Below are 19,127 nucleotides of genomic sequence, written 5' to 3'. Positions count from 1 at the left end.
CGTTAATTTGTCCTATTTAGCTAGCTTGCTGTTGCTAGCTAATTTGTCCTGGGATATAAACATTCAGTTGTTATTTTACCTGAAATGCACAAGGACCTCTACTCTGACAATTAATCCACACATAAAACGGCCAACCGATTCGTTTCTAGTCATCTCTCCTCTTCCAGGCTTTTTCATCGTTGAACTTATATGGTGATCGCATCTAAACTTTCATTGTATTACCACGACTACCGGCAAAACAGTTTGTCTTTCAATCACCCATGTGGGTATAACCAATGAGGAGATGGCACGTGGGTACCTGCTTCTATAAACCAATGAGGAGATGGGAGAGGCAGGACTTGCAGTGCGATCTGCGTCAGAAATAGGAATGAGTTCTATTGGCGTCGCAGACGCTCGTTGGCGCGCGCGAGCAGTGTGGGTGCAATAATTGAATAACATGGATTTCTAAATGTATTTTGCAACGCTCGCGCACGCGACGTGTCCGGTCTGGTCAGCATGTTACAATCTCTCTCCACCAGGTGTAGCACTTCTCTCATCGTTTAAAAACAAGAAATGGACAGTGACGGGATATGGGGGGGACACCGAGTCATATTTTGCATCGTCACTGCAAGCGATAACGACTCAAAAAACTTCTGAAAATCCTTCTGAAGATCGCTTTAGCACCGTCCTAAAAACCCGATTCAAATTCGACACAAACCTTCAAATAGGTATGTAATCACACATTATATAAACTCTTTATAGTGTTTTATTTACAGGCGATAAGGTGATAAGTTGGACAGATCGAGTGAAAAAAAGCAATTTTCCCACACATTTCTCCTTCTCACTATCACCATTAGTTTCGCTTCCCCACCCCCCGACGGGGGGGAGAAGGTGTGCTTTACAGTGGTATTGACATTACAGTTGATCTGGAAGTATTACGTTTTGGGGGCGCTAAAATAAGGTCAATTGTACGGACCAAGGCGATGTACAAAAGTGAGTGCGTTTACGTTAGCTGTCTGACGTTATTAGCCAGCTAATTTTCACACCATAAACTCAATTATTTTATCAGTTGACTAATGTTGCTCAACATTTCTCTGGCTAGCTAAGAATTCTATCCAGCTACTGTAGCAAGATACTTTACAATGCTTGTTCCACCACACTTTCTCCCTCACCTCAAACTTTCCAAATGCCAGTTTTTAGGTTACAGCTCATGAAGTACGCTTCATCACCTCCTCGCCTACCTCTCCGTTATCATTCAGGGGACGCGCTGCTGTAGCTGGTAACTGTCATTCCACTCTCCGCTCTTTCAGCGCGTGCTGATGCTGTAACTAGCACATTGTTTGTCTCTTCTTCCTTCAGTCGCGTGCTGCGCTGCATTCTGTAATGTGGTCGATTGGCTGAGCCTTGGATACAGCCAGTATTGCTCCAAACGCGCATCACTCATTCGCTTACAGCCAGTAGCGATCCAAAGCCCCCAGCCCAAACGTCTCTTATCGGATCTACACGAATCACGTCGGTCACCTTCTGGCAAATTTCGCCAGAAGGTGACTAGTTTGCATCCCCGATTTTTTGTTGTGCACCAACCAGCCAGACAGTTGTTTGGCTAGTGGTGTTTCTGTAGCGCACTTCTGTAGGAGTTTTCAAAACAATGACCACTGGATTGATGCAAATAGTCATGATTCTGCCAGGTAGGCATAGGCTACGTTGTACACTGAATAAAAATAAATGCAACATGTCAAGTGTTGGTCCCATGTTTCATGAGATTAAATAAAAGATCCCAGAAATGTTCCATAAGCACAAAAAGCATATTTCTCTCATTCTATGCACATATTTGTTTACATCACTGTTTGTGAGCATTTCTTATTTGCCCAGATAATCTATCCCCCTGACAGGTGTGGCATATCAAGAAGCTGATTAAAAAGCATGATCATTACACAGGTATACCTTGTGCTAGGGACAATTAATGGCCACTAACATGTGCAGTTGTCACACAACACAATGTCACAGATGTCTCAAGTTGAGGAAGCATGCAATTGGCATGCTGACTGAAGAAAATGTCATGTTCATGTCTCTACCATAAGCCACCTCCAACATCGTTTTTGAGAATTTGTCAGTATGTCCAATCGGCCTCACAACCGCAGACTAAGTGTATGGCGTCATGTGGGCGAGCGGTTTGCTAATGTCAACATTATAAACAGTGTACCCCATGGTGGCGGTGGGGTTATGGTATGGGCAAGCATAAGCTATGGAAAACGAACACAATTGCATTTTATCGATGGCAATTTGAATGCACAGGGATACCGTGACGAGATCCTGAGGCCCATTTTTTTTTAAAGGTAGCTTTGACCAATAGATGCATATCTGTATTCCCAGTCATGTGAAATCCATAGACGAGGGCCTAATTCTTTCATTTCAATTAACCGATTTCCTTATATGAACTGTAACTAAGTAAAATCTTTGACGTTGTTGCGCATATATTTTTGTTCAGTATAGTTTCATTTTAATTGCCATCTACCCGAAGACAGCTACACAAAGTGGTAGACATAGGCCCTACGCGCATCGCAAGGCTCGACCTTCAGGTACATTTGCCAGTGACACACTGGGCCAGTACCAACTAAAAGCCACTGTCCCGAATGAAAATAATACTGGCCCGCATTAAGATCTAACAGGAACGCGAATGATGTGTACAACATGTCATTAATTTGTGGGCTGAGCAAGTTGACTACATAGGGTTCATACAGACATTGGCAAGTCAAATTCAAGCACTTAAATTGTAATTTATGGACCTACATTTTATATTTAATTGTTGTAATTACCTATCAAAAGAAAACATCCCCCAAAATGTATGCATCACCACTAAGAATAATGCATTTTGCAAAAGGCCTATCCAATGGTACGTATTATGCATTAACAGTCACAATATTTTTACATTCTAAAATACTCTGTCAGAATAATGTGTGCAATGTCTGACTAAATAGACAGCATGCTCCCAAAACAAACACTAATGAATTGTCCATGTGGTAGCTAGTCAGTCTTGACATTTGAGATGGAGAGTTATTGAGGGGTTACTGTATTGTGTTTTAAAATCGAGAAAGCGACCAAATATCGTGTCCCTTTGTATGGGAAACCAAGTTCAAGCCAACATTCGATGTTGTCTCGCACATGGTTTTACCGCAACAGACTAGCGCAACACCCTTCAATAGCAACGGCGGTAAAGCAGCTACATCCATTATAAAAACTGATCCGAAATTAAATCACAGAATATTTATTTTGGAGTAGTAGAAGTTCTAAATTGGCTACCATAACCAATGACATTTCAAGGACCAAATAGCCTAGAGGAAATGTCTGATTTTCGAGGTAGGCTATTCCATGATGACTGTATTCCGCATCGCTAATATTCAACCAAGACGTTGAATGCTTTAAATAACTGGTTTGAATACCTTTTCTTGCCTTAGCATTTACTGGTAGATATAACTTACATCTTTCCTACTGCTTTCTTCCACGCAACAACCAGCTGTTTGAGAGCTGCGCGCTCCCTCTGCCCGAGAGATTATCTATATGCTATATGTGTGCGATAACTAATCAACATAAAAACAGCTCCGGGAATCCATCCGTTTTTTTTTAATCAATTATAGATTTTTAAAAATGCAATTTTTCTCAATGGCCCAATTGATCGACAGCCCCGGAGTGTTTCCAAAACCTCCCCTGCATTCCCATGCCATTGTTGCCTCTTCAGAAAGTGTGTTTATTTTAGGTCAATTGCACATTAGTTGGAATAAATCATGATTTAAAAAATGCAAATTGTGAACCAAAAACTAATGTGACCAGGTTCAAATATATATATATATTTTTTTAATCACTGTCACCCTTGCAACCAATTAAAAATGTGTGTTGCACTGCCAAGTCAAACGGTCGCAAATGCGTCTGTTTTGGGAGCAGTGTCGAATCCTGCTGGTCTGAATGCAACAAGAGTGGAGCACTAAGAATTAATAAACAATTAAATTGATACAATTTGTTGTAACCTCAGAGAGCAAATTAATGAAAACACCCTCAGATAAAACATTTTGCCAGTACTGGTATTCCACTTGCCAAGCCATGACATAAAAACCTCTAATTGAAGAGTAAACCATTGTTCCTTCACAGATCTTTACCTTTTCAATTGTTACTTTTCTCTCTCCAGCTAATCTACCTCTACCTTTCACTTCCCTCCCCAACACCAGCTGGTTTCCTAATTAGACATTTAAACAATTGTGTTAGTCCATGCAGGCCTCCCCAGACACTGCCAGGTCCACGGGAGGGTCACCAGCCCTTGGGTCCCTGCCCCCGGGGGCAACCTCATTAGAGCCGCTCCCCTTCTCTCCAGGTCGCTCCGCATCAGGCCTAGGTGGAGTAATGAGGCTTTTGTCGTAAACAAGTCCGCAAGGAAATTAGATTTGGATATGAAAAGGTAGTGGGGGTGAGGGATCACTGGTAACTAAAGCTCCCTTGGCCCTAACCATGCATAGCTCAGTGACTAGGCTTCTTTGAGCAATTACATAATGCTGGAGAACATCCTACTGTACCGCGGCGTGCGGGGGGAGAGGGGCAGTGATGGGTTGGTTCATCATTCAGGAGCAGGGATTTGCATAGCTAATTATTTGATTTGCTCATTATTTACTGAAGTAATAATGAGTTTCCTCAAACAGATCTAACACTACAATCACCATCTGTTAATACTAAATCACAGGAACATCATTACCAGAAGGCTATCATTTGACTTCTACTTTGCTTAAAAAGACAATACCAACTTTCAAATTGGTACAAATTGTTATACAGGCGTAAAACAGTGAACGTAATGTAACAAGACAAAGAGATGGGGCCTTTTCATAGTAAACAACAGTAAAAACAATAAGGGTGCTGAGGGAGACCATTTAATAGATCATTCAATACCAACAGCAGATGCAATTGAGTAATGGTGTATGAAGGCCTTACCAAACAAGCAAACTTAAAAGGGTTACCCAATTGAAACAAGAATAAAAACAAACCCTGTTAAAAAAGGCTCCTCATGTCCCTGCGTAACTGCAAAGTGGGTTAGCTGACAGAGAACCGCCATAATGACATACAAAAAGGGATACATGGAAAGACATAGAAAGGAACGAGAGGGAGGGTTTGATAGAGAGCAGAGTGTGTGTGTGTGTGTGTTGTGTAAGCACCAGAAGGTTTTGCTCACAGCAGGCCAGAGTGAAAGCCACTGACCCAGCCTGAGGGTCAGGTCCTAGGGTTAGGAACCCATGGGTACTCCCTCCCAACCTTGTAAATCCCATGTGCACTTCTCACAGGGCTCAGGCTTTTCTACAACAAGGCACCAGGACTTGTTTACCTTAACCCATAAAAAATAACTAACATTCAATACGTTAAAAAAAATGTCAGTGGGAGGCCTTCATATAAGCTTACTGATACATAGAAAATATATAGCCTATGGCTCTATGATCATATAAATAGTAGATTGGAATTGCTCATTTTCATTCATTTATTTTAAATTCGAACCATAAATTGTCTCATTTTCTAATGGGATCACTGACCAAGCTTCTTCACTGCTCTCTTTCTAAAAGGGTTGAATTAGAAACATAGAGATGCGGGGGCATAAACTTGGACCACGGGAGAAATTGGGCGTGGGGGCAAGTGGTTTAGGGTTGTGGGGGTGCTCTCCTAACAATGGGGGAACACAGTTAATACCCCGGCCACTCGGACGGACACAATCTGGAGGAGTGAGGCTGTGCAGGCCTCTGTGTGGAAAGAGCTCTTGATTTAGTTACACAGCTGAAACAAGAGCCTTTCACTTGCAAACAATGGACTGCTTTTCTGAGGGCTAGCGCTGGACAAGTGAAGAACAAATTGTGTGTGTGTGTTAGTGAATATGTGAACCCACGTCCAACCCCGCCCCTCAAATAAAAACGGCATTAAAAGAAAATAAATCTACTTCTGAAGTACTTTACGAGATCGTCCATTAAACAGAGAGAGACCTAAGTGCGTAAGTCGCCATGGGAATCTTACCACGTTAGGGGGAGCTTTTCTCCCTCCGCTCTCCCCTGCTGTACTCCTGGACCAATGCAATTGTTTATTTTCGCCTATTGAGGTTTCTCCGTTCACTGGCTTTTACGTTTAACCAGCTCAATTGGAGTGAGACAGCACATATTTGGAGGAAAGGAATGTAGCGTTCCGTTGACAGAACAACAAGGCAGCAATAATAAAAATAATAAGTTGAACTGAACGTGAGGGAAAACAACACCAATAGGGTGATGGCATCAAAATCGATTCTGAGCAGATGAGAATGGACAAGATTCTCCACTGTGACGATGAGTGTAGCAGCACATCATGTTGTTACAGAGCAAAGCTTTTTCAATAAAGCACAAAGAGTCCACAGAATAGAACACGGAGGGAGCCCTGAAGGCAAGGCAGTTCAATCTCCCTGCTCTACTAACTACTGAACCTCAGTCCTGACAGAACAATGAGGTGTTCTGCTGCCCCTAGAGCCGGCTCCCATGTGCTACTGTTGTGGCCTTCTCTCCCCAGCCTGGCCTTGCCGCTCTGGCACAATAGCTTTGAGGTGGACTAGCGGGGTCCATTCTCTCCTTGAAGGGGTGGCCGGCCGACCGCAATGACAGTCCCCTTCTCTGTAACAATTACCATGGCTGCCAGGGCCTTTCTCTGTCCTGTCACTAGCCATTATCCCTGACCAGAGAAAGCCTCTCAAGGACAATCCACCAGGACGGTGGGTTCGAGCAGGGGGCGAGGGGGTATTGACAAAAATCTGATGAACCCCTCCCCTCACAGCATAGGCCTCTTAACTGGAGGGACGACGACACAAAACACAAAAGGGAGGATTCAAATGTGTCAAAGGGGTGAGGTAAGGGTTAAGGCAGGTTCATTGATTACCTTTCGTCAAGGTCAAAACAGATGATAAACAAATTGACTGCCAAACGGTGACAATGTTTTCAATAGCACGCTACACATGACTGTATACTACTAACAGCCTTAGCTTCACTTCCAACATGCACCCGAATGCACTCATGACTCCACCAACATTACCATCTGTTTCTCTGAATTGCCTTGTGAAGGCGTAACACTAAGATTGTATTTTATAACTTAGAAAGTCATCTTGGCAATAGAACAAGCTTTCAAACCATGCCCACCTGACCAAGATCATGATTTATAATGGACCGTTTCTGAATTGCTTTAACAGTAACTGTGATGGCTGGGATGCAGGGTAGTGTTCCAAACTAAACAACTACAAGTGTGCTTGCTCTAGCTCCCGAGTGGGCTCCCGAGTGGCGCAGCGGTCTAAGGCACTGCATCTCAGTGCAAGAGGCGTCCCTACAGTCCCTGGTTCAAATCCAGTCTGTATCACATCCGGACATGATTGGTAGTCCCATAGGGCGGCGCACAATTGGCCCAGCATCGTCCGTCATTGCAAATAAGAAATTGTTCTTAACTGACTTGCCTAGTTAAAAAATTGTTTTAAGTATAATCCTCAACGGCACAGCTAGGTGAGTTCAAAAAAAGTACCTTATAGTTGAAGACTCTTCTTTGAGTCATAAAAGAGCACTGAAATTGTTTAGGGAACCCTGCACACTTTGGAGAGGTGTGGCCACTTGGAGACACCAGTTAGTCCTCAATCAAACCCTTGTAATTTTGTTGCACCTACCCCACATTTTCCAATTTCCTAATCAACAAAATGTGGCAAAAGTACTGTGAACTGTTGTGTACTCACCTTTTGGTCTAATAATTTTCCCATCATCTCCAAACGGTTCCTTTCAATTGCTACCATGGTTATGCACACTGTTTTCATATTTCTTCTGTAAGAAACATTTCAATTTAGGCTAGCCCTATCCATTGAAGCCAGTTCCCACAACTGTAAAGGGTTAACAGATCAATTGACAGAGATGCCACAGAGATCACAGTATTAAAGCTATCAGAATGCCGTATGTCACTTCAAAATAAACTTCAATAATATAGCAGGTGTGTACCAAAAAAAGGAAAAACCCCTCTCAGCTTCACACAGACAGAGAGACAGAGAGAGGCTTCGAGGGGACTCCTATGGTAGGTACACCTATAGCTCATCTCTTGGCAGTAGTACTGTAGACAACTTTATCACTGACCTCAACCCAGAGTCTCTCAGAGCGTTCACAGTCAACCCACTGACACCACTATCAGACCACAGCAAAATCACAGTCTACTTGAACAGAGCAATACTCAAATCATGAAGCATCAAAGCCAAAGGAGCTGAGTAATATTAAGAAATGCTATCGATGGAAGGAATGTAGTTTGGAAACCTACCAAAAAACAATTAGTCAACAACAAATTCAATCCCTTTTAGACAACTTCCTGGATAAAAAGTTCCACTGTAATAGCGAAGGTGTAAACTTGGCAGTAGAAGACGTTAACAGTATATTTGACCTCCCCGCTTCCCTATCAAATCTAAAAAATTCAAATAGAAAACCGAAGATAATGAACAACAATGACAAATGGTTTGAGACCCGGAAAACCAGAGTTTATGCCTTCACTATGGTGAATCACTAAAACAATAGAGAAATACACTACGGGAAAAAAAGGAACAGCACGTCAGAAATCAGCTCAATGTAATTGAAGAATCCATAGACTCTAAAGCCACTTCTGGGAAAACACTAAACAAACAACACGAATATTATCTATCCAAAATGGAGATGTATGGGTAAACCACTTCTGCAATCTTTTTGGGTCTATAACAAAGAACAAACAGCAAAAACATATACATGATCAAATTCAAATCTTAGAATCAACTATTAAAGACTACCAAAACACACTGGATTATGCAATTACCTTGAATGAACTACAGGACAAAATAAAAACCCTCCAACCCAAAAAGGCCTGTGGTGTTGATGGTATCCTCAATGAAATGATCAAATATACAGACAACAAATTCCAATTGGCTATACTTAAACATCATCATTAGCTCTGGCATCTTCCCCAATATTTGGAACCAAGGACTGATCACCCCAATCCACAAAAGAGGAGACAAATTTGACCCCAATAACTACCGTGGGATATGCGTCAACAGCAACATCGGGAAAATCCTCTGCATTATCATTAACAGCAGACTCGTACAATTCTTCAGCGAAAACAATGTACTGAGCAAATGTCAAATTGGCTTTTTACCAAATTATCGTAGGACAGACCACGTATTCACCTTGCACACGCTTATTGAAAACAAACTAACAAACCAAAACAAAGGCAAAGTCTTCTCATGCTTTGTTGATTTCAAAAAAGCCTTCGACTCAATTTGGCATGAGGGTCTGCTATACAAATAGATGGAAAGTGGGGGGGAAATATACGACATAAAATCCATGTACACAAACAAGTGTGCGGAAAAAATTGGCAAAAAACACAAATTTCTTCCCAAAGGGCCGTGGGGTGAGACAGGGATGCCGCTTAAGCCCCACCCTCTTCAACATATATGTCAACGAATTGGCGAGGGCATTACTCTCTGACAGAGAGACAGACACACAGAGAGAGAAAGAGACACACACATACCCGGCCCATCACACCACAGCTCTACTGGACCCGGCCCATCATACCACAGCTCTACTGGACCCGGCCCATCACTGACCACTACTCTAGGGACGGGCAGAACACTGTCCTTCAGAGAAGTACACCACATGATGCAGTCCACACCATGTATCATTCAGATCATCAGCCTACATATGCTGAGGTAACCTCTGGCAAAAGACACCTAGAACAATCAGAAATAGGAGAAGTGCGCCAACTGCTGCATCTAATATGCAGACTACTGTGCTAGACAGACCATTTAATTCACACACAGGGTTGCAGATTGCATTGCATTTTTTTTTTTTGCAATCTTATTCCATTCTTAATTTGTTTACAACTATTATTTATTTTATTGGCACTGGTATTATACTAATAATTATATGTAATGGTGTGTGTGTGTATATATATATATAATTATTATTTAGTTTTTTTTCAATGTACTTTACTCAAACCAGTGAATATCACCTATTATAAATGAGATCATTAACTATCAGCTCTTGGAATATCCAGGGCCTATACTCTTCACATTTTGGTTATAAAACAACAAATCCAGAATTGATTAAAAACATCAAGGGACAGGACATCATAATCCTACTGGAAACATGGTGTCGTGGAGACATAGATACTCAGTGTCCCTCAGGCTACAGAGAAAGTTTACTACCATCAATCAAACATAAAAATGTTAAACGGGGCCGAGACTCAGGTGGAATCATCATTTGGCATAAGCAGGACTTAGCACTGATTGAAATGAAAAAAGGTACCAGTCACATTTGGCTAAAACTTAACAAAGGTACAATCTATTGTGACAAAGATGTATACATATGTGCAGCTTATGCTCCTTCAGATTCATCATATTATGATGATCAGTTTTTTGACAATCTCCATACAGAAATCATTACATTTCAGGCAGAGGGTAAAGTGCTTCTTTGTGGAGATTTCAATGCAAGAACAGGTTCTGAGCCTGACTACACTGATGCGGGAGGTAACCACCATATATTTGGACACCCCTCCTTGTACAGTAGCCCTATTATAAATAATAGAAACAGTCCTGACCAAATACTGAACAAAAATGGGAAGGAGTTAGTGCATCTCTGTCGAGCCTTAGGCCTGTACATGCTTAATGGTAGAATCAGAGGGGACTCTTTAGGTCAGTTTACTTACTGCTCAGCTCTTGGGACAAGTGTAGTCGATTATGCCATCCCGGACATTGACCCCTCCTCCATTAGTGCATTCACTGTCAGACCACAGACACCATTGTCAGATCACAGTCAGATCAACGTGTTTCTGAAGAAATTAACCGGCAATATTCATTCAAAAAAACTGCCCAATAAACTCTACAACATAAACCAATTGTATAGATGGGCTCCAAACAGTGCAGAGAGATTCATTGAAACATTGAACTCAAATGAAATTATGAACTCTATACAGTTTTTCAATAACTCACAATACCAAAACAATAAAGATGGTGTCAATTCGGCTACTCAATACATCAACTGCATATTCCAAAAAGCAGCATCGAAAGCAAATTTGAGAAAACCAAAGAAATGCGACATCAGAAACAAAAAACAAAATGTTTCTGACAAATGGTTTGATAATGAATGTAAAACAATTAGAAAACACCTAAGACAAATGTCAAACAAAACACATAAGCAGCAAAACAACCCAGAGCTACGATATGAATACTTTGAAACAGTATAAACATACACTGAAACGCAAGAAACTGAATTATACCAACAAGACACTTGATGAAATTGAAAACGCAATTGACCAAAATCAGTTCTGGGACATGTGGAACAATTTAAGCACAACAAAGCCACAAGAAGTAGGAATTTAGAAAACTTATTTTGATAATCTATACAAAAACATCCCACAAAAAGACTTAAAACAGAACCAATTAGAAATTAAATAAAAATGTAACATCCTTGAATCAGTCATTAAAAACAACCAAAATCCATTAGATTACCCAATAACCCAACAAGAACTAAATGAAAAGCTCAAATCTATTAAATCAAAGAAGGCTTGTGGTCTAGACAACATCAGAAATGAAATGCTGAAAAACAGCACACCTGAGTTGCAAAATGCTGTTCTTAAATTGTTCAACATGGTTTTAACGTCTGGCTGCTTCCCTGATGTCTGGAACCAGGGGCTCATCTCCCCTATCCACAAAAGTGGAGACAAATCATACCCCAATAATTACAGGGGAATTTGCGTAAACAGTAACTTGGGAAAGGTTTTCTGTAGCATTTTGAATTCAAGAATTCAACCCTTTCTTCAAGAAAAAAATGTAATAACTAAATGTCAAATTGGCTTTCTCCCTAACCATCGCACTACTGACCATATATACACCTTACACACACACACACTAATTAATAAACACGTCCACCAAAAAAAAGAGGGCAAAATCTTTGCTTGCTTTATTGACTTTAAAAAAGCATTTGATTCTATTTGGCACGAAGGGCTATTCTACAAAGTGGGCTTGGTGGTAAGGTGTATGACTTAATAAAATGTATGTACACAGAAAACAAGTGTGCAATAAAAATCAGAAACCAAAGAACAGAATTATTTTCACAATGTCGAGGTGTGAGACAAGGCTGTAGTTTGAGTCCAAATCTTTTCAACATTTATATCAATGAATTAGCAGACATGTTGGACCATTCTCCAGCCCCAGGACTCACACTATTTGACACAGAGGTGAAATACCTGCTATATGCTGATGACTTGGTACTTCTATCACCAACCAAAGAAGGTCTTCAACAGAACATTAATATTCTAGAGCAATATTGCCATAATTGGGCCCTGGCAGTAAATTTTCAAAAAACTAAAATCATGATTTTCCACAAAAAAAAACAGATGTCAGAAACACAAATATACATTCACCCTGAACAACACCATAATTTAACACACTAAAAATTACACCTACCTTGGTCTGACAATATCTGCATCGGGAAACTTTAATATGGCAGTGAATGCACTCAAAGAAAATTGGGCCGCTTTCCAGTAATAATGAAAATACAGAAAAGATCATAACATTTTTGGCTACATCTAAATTCAAGTCCAAATTCGAGTCTGCAATTTAAAGCACTTCAAACCCAAGAGCTGAGCCCAGAAACGAGCCCTCTCAGTCAGCTGGTGTTGGACCTAACCAACCAAGCTGACACCAGCACTGCTTCAAAAGAAAGAATTCCAATAGACAAAATCATGAACCAATCAAAGGACTCATATTTACAACATTGGAAAAACGAAACAAAATCCCAAAGCCGACTAAATTGCTATCTGACCCTAAACAGAGAATATGAATTGGCTGATTATCTCTACTGTGTCAGAGATACGAAGCAGAGACAGATCCTTACCAAGTACAGGCTGAGTGACCACCGATTGGCAATAGAAACCGACAGCCATAAAAAGACATGGCTACCCAAAGAGGAGCGTGTATGTGGTCACTGCCTGACAGGGGAGGTAGAAACAGAGATGCACTTTCTCCTTTACTGTGATAAATATTCCTCAGCAAGAGATTCATTATTCACAGAAATGACTACATTTATTCCAAATTTTAACTTATTAAACCCAGAGGAAAACCTAAAAATACTCATGGGCGAAGGAGCAATGGCTCCTCTTGCAGCCAAATATGTATTTGCCTGCCATAGCCTGAGGGACACTGAATAATAACATCTGCATAGTAAGCAGTAACTTACTTATTATGACTGTTATTGTTATTACTGTTATTGTTATTACTATTATTATTGTTGTTTATCATTCCAAATAGTAGTGGTATGGGTGGTAATGGTAATGATAGCAGTTTAGTGATGGTGGTGGTGGTAGTAGTGGTAATGATGATAGTAGTTGTAGTACCGATGTAATGGTGAAGATGACCGTTATTTAGTTATAAATTAGTTATAATTAAATTTTCCATTTATATTTTTATATTTATTACATTACATTCGACTATTGACTGTTACCATTTTATTGTTATTATTTTTATATTTAATTTTGTACTATTATTTACTGCCATTCTATATTATTATTTGTCATTGTTTATAATTGTATTACAATGTATATTGTATACATTGTTGCTTTGGCAATATTGACAATGTTTTTCATGCCAATAAAGCAGCTTGAATTTGAGAGAGAGACACAGAGAGAGAGAGAGAGAGACAGACACAGAGAGACAGAGACAGAGGCACAGAGAGAGAGACAGACAGACAGACACAGACAGAGAGAGAGAGAAAGAGAAAGAGTGAGAGAGAGAGAAGAGAGCCACAGAGAGAGAGAGAGCCACAGAGAGAGAAAGAGAGAGAGAGACAGAGAGAGAGAGAGAGAGAGACACAGAGAGAGACAGACACAGAGAGAGAGACAGACAGACAGACACAGACAGAGACACAGAGAGAGAGAAAGAGTGAGAGAGAGAGAGAGAGAGAGAGAGAGAGAGAAGAGAGAGAGCCACAGAGAGAGAGAGAGCCACAGAGAGAAAGAGAGAGAGAGACAGAGAGAAAGAGAGAGAGAGACACAGAGAGAGACACCATTACAAAACGAGAGGAGAGAGGAGAGAGAGAGAGAAGAGAAAGAGAGAAAGAGACACAGAGAGAGACACAGAGAGACAGAGAGAGAGAGACACAGAGACACCATTACAAAACGAGAGAGGAGAGACAGAGAGACAGAGAGAGAAAGAAAAGAAAAGAGTCCCCTCATCCAGCTGGTCCTGGGGCTGAGTTCACAAACATGTTCTACTAACACACTGAAGCCTCAGGACCAGAACATCCAATCAAATCAGGATAAACCAAATTACAACACAGTCAAAACAAAACTATATTGCTTATTGGGAAACACAAGCACAAAGCAAAATGCAGTGCTATCTGGCCCTAAATCGACAGTACACCGTGGCTAACTATTTGACCATGGTTACTGATCAAAACCTTAGAAAAACCTTGACAAAGTACAGGCTCAGTGAGCACAGCCTTGCCATTGAGAAGGGTAGACACATGAAAACCTGGCTCCCTGTAGAGGAAAGGCTGTGCAACCACTGCACAACAGCAGAACCTGAGACGGAGCTGCATTTCCTGACAGTGTCTGACAGACCAATCAACCTGCACATGTACTCTACTGTATGCTTATTGCTCAATGTATGGTTATTTTGACCCTTGGTTATTGTTGTCACGTTGACAATTTTGATTCTCTTTTTTTTTTCATATTGTAAATATCCAAAGTAAGCTTTGGCAATATGTACATTGTTACGTCATGCCAATAAAGCAAATTGATTTGAATTGAGCGAGACAGAGAGAGCGAGACAGACAGAGAAAGAAAGAGACACAGACAGACAGACACAGAGACTTCTGCTGACATTACACAACAGGCATTGTTGCACATCTCCCCAGGAGCTTGGCGCCGGGCACTTCCGCCTGCACACAAAGGCCTCCAGTGAAAAGGCCCTGCCGCAATAATTGAATCTGCTCCTCACTCACTGCATACTGGTAACGCCATCTACCCCCAACCAGAGGCTATTATATCTGCCCCCTGTGGACTGCCGTTTCCGTTGTGTAAAAAGAAAAGTCAAAAAGAGAGCGGGGGAGAGGGAAAGGTGAGGGGTGCAGTAGAGGGTTGGGCAGTACTGACCTCAATACACACATTCTCCTAGTAATACTGGGGGGAGAGTGTGTACTACTACTCTCGATGAGCAGCTGATTCAACTAAGTACAAATAAGATGAAGAATGAATACATAAACTGCTTGCAGGTCTAAACCCCGAAAACAAATGGAGATACAGTTTGGGTTTAATAATATTCTCCAACACCATGGTATGAACAGAAAGAGTTCTCTTAAATAACATGGTTAAGTCAGCAGCGAAGGATAAGTAAGGAAAACAGCTGACTGGATTAACTGTAAGACACTTGTGATAAATTAGGTTCAGATACCCATGGGTTTCTGGGGTTTAACGGAATTATATTAAGCTTACTAGATTCAAATAAGGTAAGACTCTATAAAATTGGAAAGCTATACCACGTTATTGTTTGATTCTGTGCTTGTTTGTAGGGTGACTTATTTTTAAATACCCAAATTCGGGACAAAATATTGATTTTGCAGGACATTCGCAGGACGTTGTACAGGAATTATGAGCACCTAATGAGCAATGGAGAACCTCACAAGTTTGACAAAATTACCTTATCTTTCAATCTAATATAGCTATTTAGTTACTTTTGTAGCTCTTGGTTAGAAGCATGCTTTTTGTAAATTGTTAACTGTCCTCTCTCCCAAGTTTAGCTGGAACTGAGCCCGACAGGATTTGACTAAATGTGATTGGTAGACATGACATTGGCCTATGTCTCATCTTTTTAAAGTTGCGTTGCACAGAATATCAGATCTCACAACGATTGGAGAAGTGTTTAACATGACCAGTACCTCATCAATATGATCGAAAATGTATCTTGTCAAAAGTGCAACCTGCCTTCATGACTGAAAAAGAAACCGGCTGGAGTGACTCAATGTCAATTATCATTAAATGAATGGAGAGTCTGAAATAGTGGACAAATTAAAAATTGTCAATTAATTACATAAAAATATTAAATATTAAATACAGGACATGTGTGGTTGCTGGATGCGGGACAAAGGGCCAAAACACAGTACTGTCCCACACAATTGGGGCCAGTTGGCCACCCTACCTGTACACTTGTGTAATTGGGGCCAGTTGGCCACCCTACCTGTATACTTGTGTATTTGGGGCCAGTTGGCCACCCTACCTGTATACTTGTGTATTTGGGGCCAGTTGGCCACCCCACCTGTATACTTGTGTATTTGGGGCCAGTTGGCCACCCTACCTGTATACTTGTGTAATTGGGGCCAGTTGGCCACCCTACCTGTATACTTGTGTAATTGGGGCCAGTTGGCCACCCTACCTGTATACTTGTGTATTTGGGGCCAGTTGGCCACCCTACCTGTATACTTGTGTATTTGGGGCCAGTTGGCCACCCTACCTGTATACTTGTGTATTTGGGGCCAGTTGGCCACCCTACCTGTATACTTGTGTAATTGGGGCCAGTTGGCCACCCTACCTGTATACTTGTGTAATTGGGGCCAGTTGGCCACCCTACCTGTATACTTGTGTAATTTGAATTACTATGCAAGTTTCATGTATTCATGAGTCAGCTCACCGTTTTGGCAACAGGGGAGACATTCATGCCAAAGCGCTCTGCCCGCTTCTTCAGGACCTCAACGCTGACCTAACAACACAGAGGGAGGAGAGGGGTTGGTTACAAGCTCCACCAAGAGTAACAGGTGTGCATATACACACACTTCTATTCATAACGACAAAAAACAGTTCTGATCATTTTCATACAGTCTTCTTCTCCTCTAATAAACACAGCAGATGAACTCCTATTAAAATTACTAGAGGGGCTATGTCATAACCCCTAAAGGTTCCAGAATGGGGTGAAAATGGCAGCCACATTGGTCAGGGAGAAATCCAAACCAGTTTAATTGGAATCAATGCCATTAGAGGCATAATCCAGATTTTTCTTAAGTAGGAAACTAAAAGGTATGCGATATATCAGAAATTCTGTAATATAATTGTTAATCTAAAATATTGTCATATACTGTAATAAATAGAGTTTATACAGGTGTCATGCCTTGCATGTGCAAGCGCCACCACTATTGCCAGTAGTACTATCAAAGCAGTAAAAATAAAATAAAAAAATAGTCTGCAAATAAGCACACACACACCATGATGTGTTTACAATACCGCTTTGGTAATAAGCCATTATTTGTTTGACCGAATGGGGAAAAAGTCTGAACATTTGAAATAAGATCAGGATCAAAGAAGCAGGATAAAAAAAATTGCTAGGTTGTCTAACATTATTCCCGACATGCGACCATCGCAGAGGCAGTGGAGAAGGGATGGTGATCCTGCTGCTTCTGCCAGCCAGCCATATCCTAAGCAGCTGCACCTGATTCAACCTAGCTAATCAAAAAACATAATAATAATCAATCATTTTGTCAAATTGATGACAGTTTGGAAACTGAGAGGTAGCCTGTCTCCCTACATTGACTTTGGTTTGCAGTATGACAAAGACATTCACAAATATCTTTGATACAGATGTTTTTAGCAACTTTTGGGGTAGCTGGCAAGCTTAAACTTGGTACCTAGCTAGCACCAATGCAACTAGCCTGAAAACAATGACCAGAAACTGCTATCATTTTCAATATTCTAAGCAATGATTTAGGAATCCATGTGACTAAGTATTAGCTAGGCAGCAACTTGTTGTTTTCCTATTGAAATCAAACTGTAGTTCATGAAAATAACTAGTTAGCTAGATAGATAACGAACTAAACAAGCTAGCCAGCTACCTAGCCCTGTTGCCCCAAGCTAACGTTATAAGTAAGCATGGCTAGTAGGTCCGACCATCAACCAATACAGAAACTGGCTTATAAATAAGAGGTATTTTAGATGACACCTAGCTAGCTAGCTATAGCTACTGAAACAGATGATATAGTTTTGCTATGTTTTTGGGGGAGAACATTGTTTGCATCCAACAGCTCGCTAGCTTTTTTTCTAACCAGCACTGTCCCAGAGCTTGGAGAAATGTGTATCTGCCTCGTGCAGCAGGTGCAAGACAACTTTACCAGCATCATAGCATACATATTGGTGAATCGCTGTAATGTATGAAATACGAGTGAGTGTAATCAATGTGTAATAACTACGTAAAAATTGTATGTACGTGCAATTATTAAGTGACGTGCAGTCATATTCAGGTCCTGATTGGTCAACAAGCTTTTTTGACGCATCAAAGTGTTATTGACGTGTATCTTTTTTGACACACAAAGACCAAACGGTGTTCCATAGCTAACAAACATACAGCGCAGATAAATTGTTAAGTTATTTTACACAATATCTTATCATAGCACTGGCAAACCATAGTTGACCAACTCCCTGACCAAAATGGCTGCCCAATCATAAGAAGGTTCATGTCCATTCTAGTATTCTAATTCCTAATTCTATGCTCCTGTTATTCCATGACAATGTTATAGCAGCCTACTGTAAATGTGCGGATTATGTGAGGTGCCATTTTATGTACCGTCACCGTAGGAAAATAAAAAATGAATATAGCCCCCCTTGATACTCACAGTTGGTTTGCTATTCGCAACTGGTGCACCTAATAGACAAAGAAAAAAAATCGAATGAATTACACACTTTGGACTGGTCATGCTGAAGGACCTATGAAGGGCTAAAAATCCAACTGACCTGGTGTGGAAGCCGGCGTTGGAGCTGGTAAACCGAACCTGACAAACATCAGATCAATTCAGTTAATATTCACTCACACAACCTACATCTTTTCAACATCCATTTCACTATGCTTTCAACAGTCAGACCAATATGACTTGCCCATGGGGCAGATTATTGCCACATATAATATCTTCGATATTCTTTTAACGTAACTACCTGATATTGTTCACTGAGTAATGACCAAACATTGATTGTTAACTACCATATTTAATCAATTTGAAGAGGTCAAGAGAAGGGTCAAAAGTGCGACACATTGCTGGTGTCTACATGCAAGACGTACAATACTAGATTATCCAAAGTCAACAGATGATCCATTA

The 19,127-nt window shown here is 40.8% G+C and overlaps 1 protein-coding gene across 2 annotated transcripts in view; it reads right to left on the bottom strand.

Annotated features, from left to right (window-relative positions):
* Window positions 1-19,127, bottom strand: part of LOC139535920 (SAP domain-containing ribonucleoprotein-like) — a 47,977-nt gene that overhangs the window by 22,671 nt on the left and 6,179 nt on the right. For both annotated transcript variants that reach the window (XM_071335871.1, XM_071335872.1), the window contains exons 7-9: window positions 18,769-18,806; window positions 18,651-18,679; window positions 16,682-16,750 (exon numbers count right to left, since the gene is read on the bottom strand). In XM_071335871.1, coding sequence (XP_071191972.1) covers window positions 16,682-16,750; window positions 18,651-18,679; window positions 18,769-18,806 — 136 coding nt within the window. The remainder of the gene's footprint in view (window positions 1-16,681; window positions 16,751-18,650; window positions 18,680-18,768; window positions 18,807-19,127) is intronic.

The sequence above is a fragment of the Salvelinus alpinus genome, chromosome 12, assembly GCF_045679555.1.
Source record: "Salvelinus alpinus chromosome 12, SLU_Salpinus.1, whole genome shotgun sequence".
Classification (NCBI taxonomy): domain Eukaryota; kingdom Metazoa; phylum Chordata; class Actinopteri; order Salmoniformes; family Salmonidae; genus Salvelinus; species Salvelinus alpinus.
The sequence above is the reverse complement of the archived record's forward strand: the minus strand, read 5'-3'. Positions and strand labels throughout refer to the sequence as shown.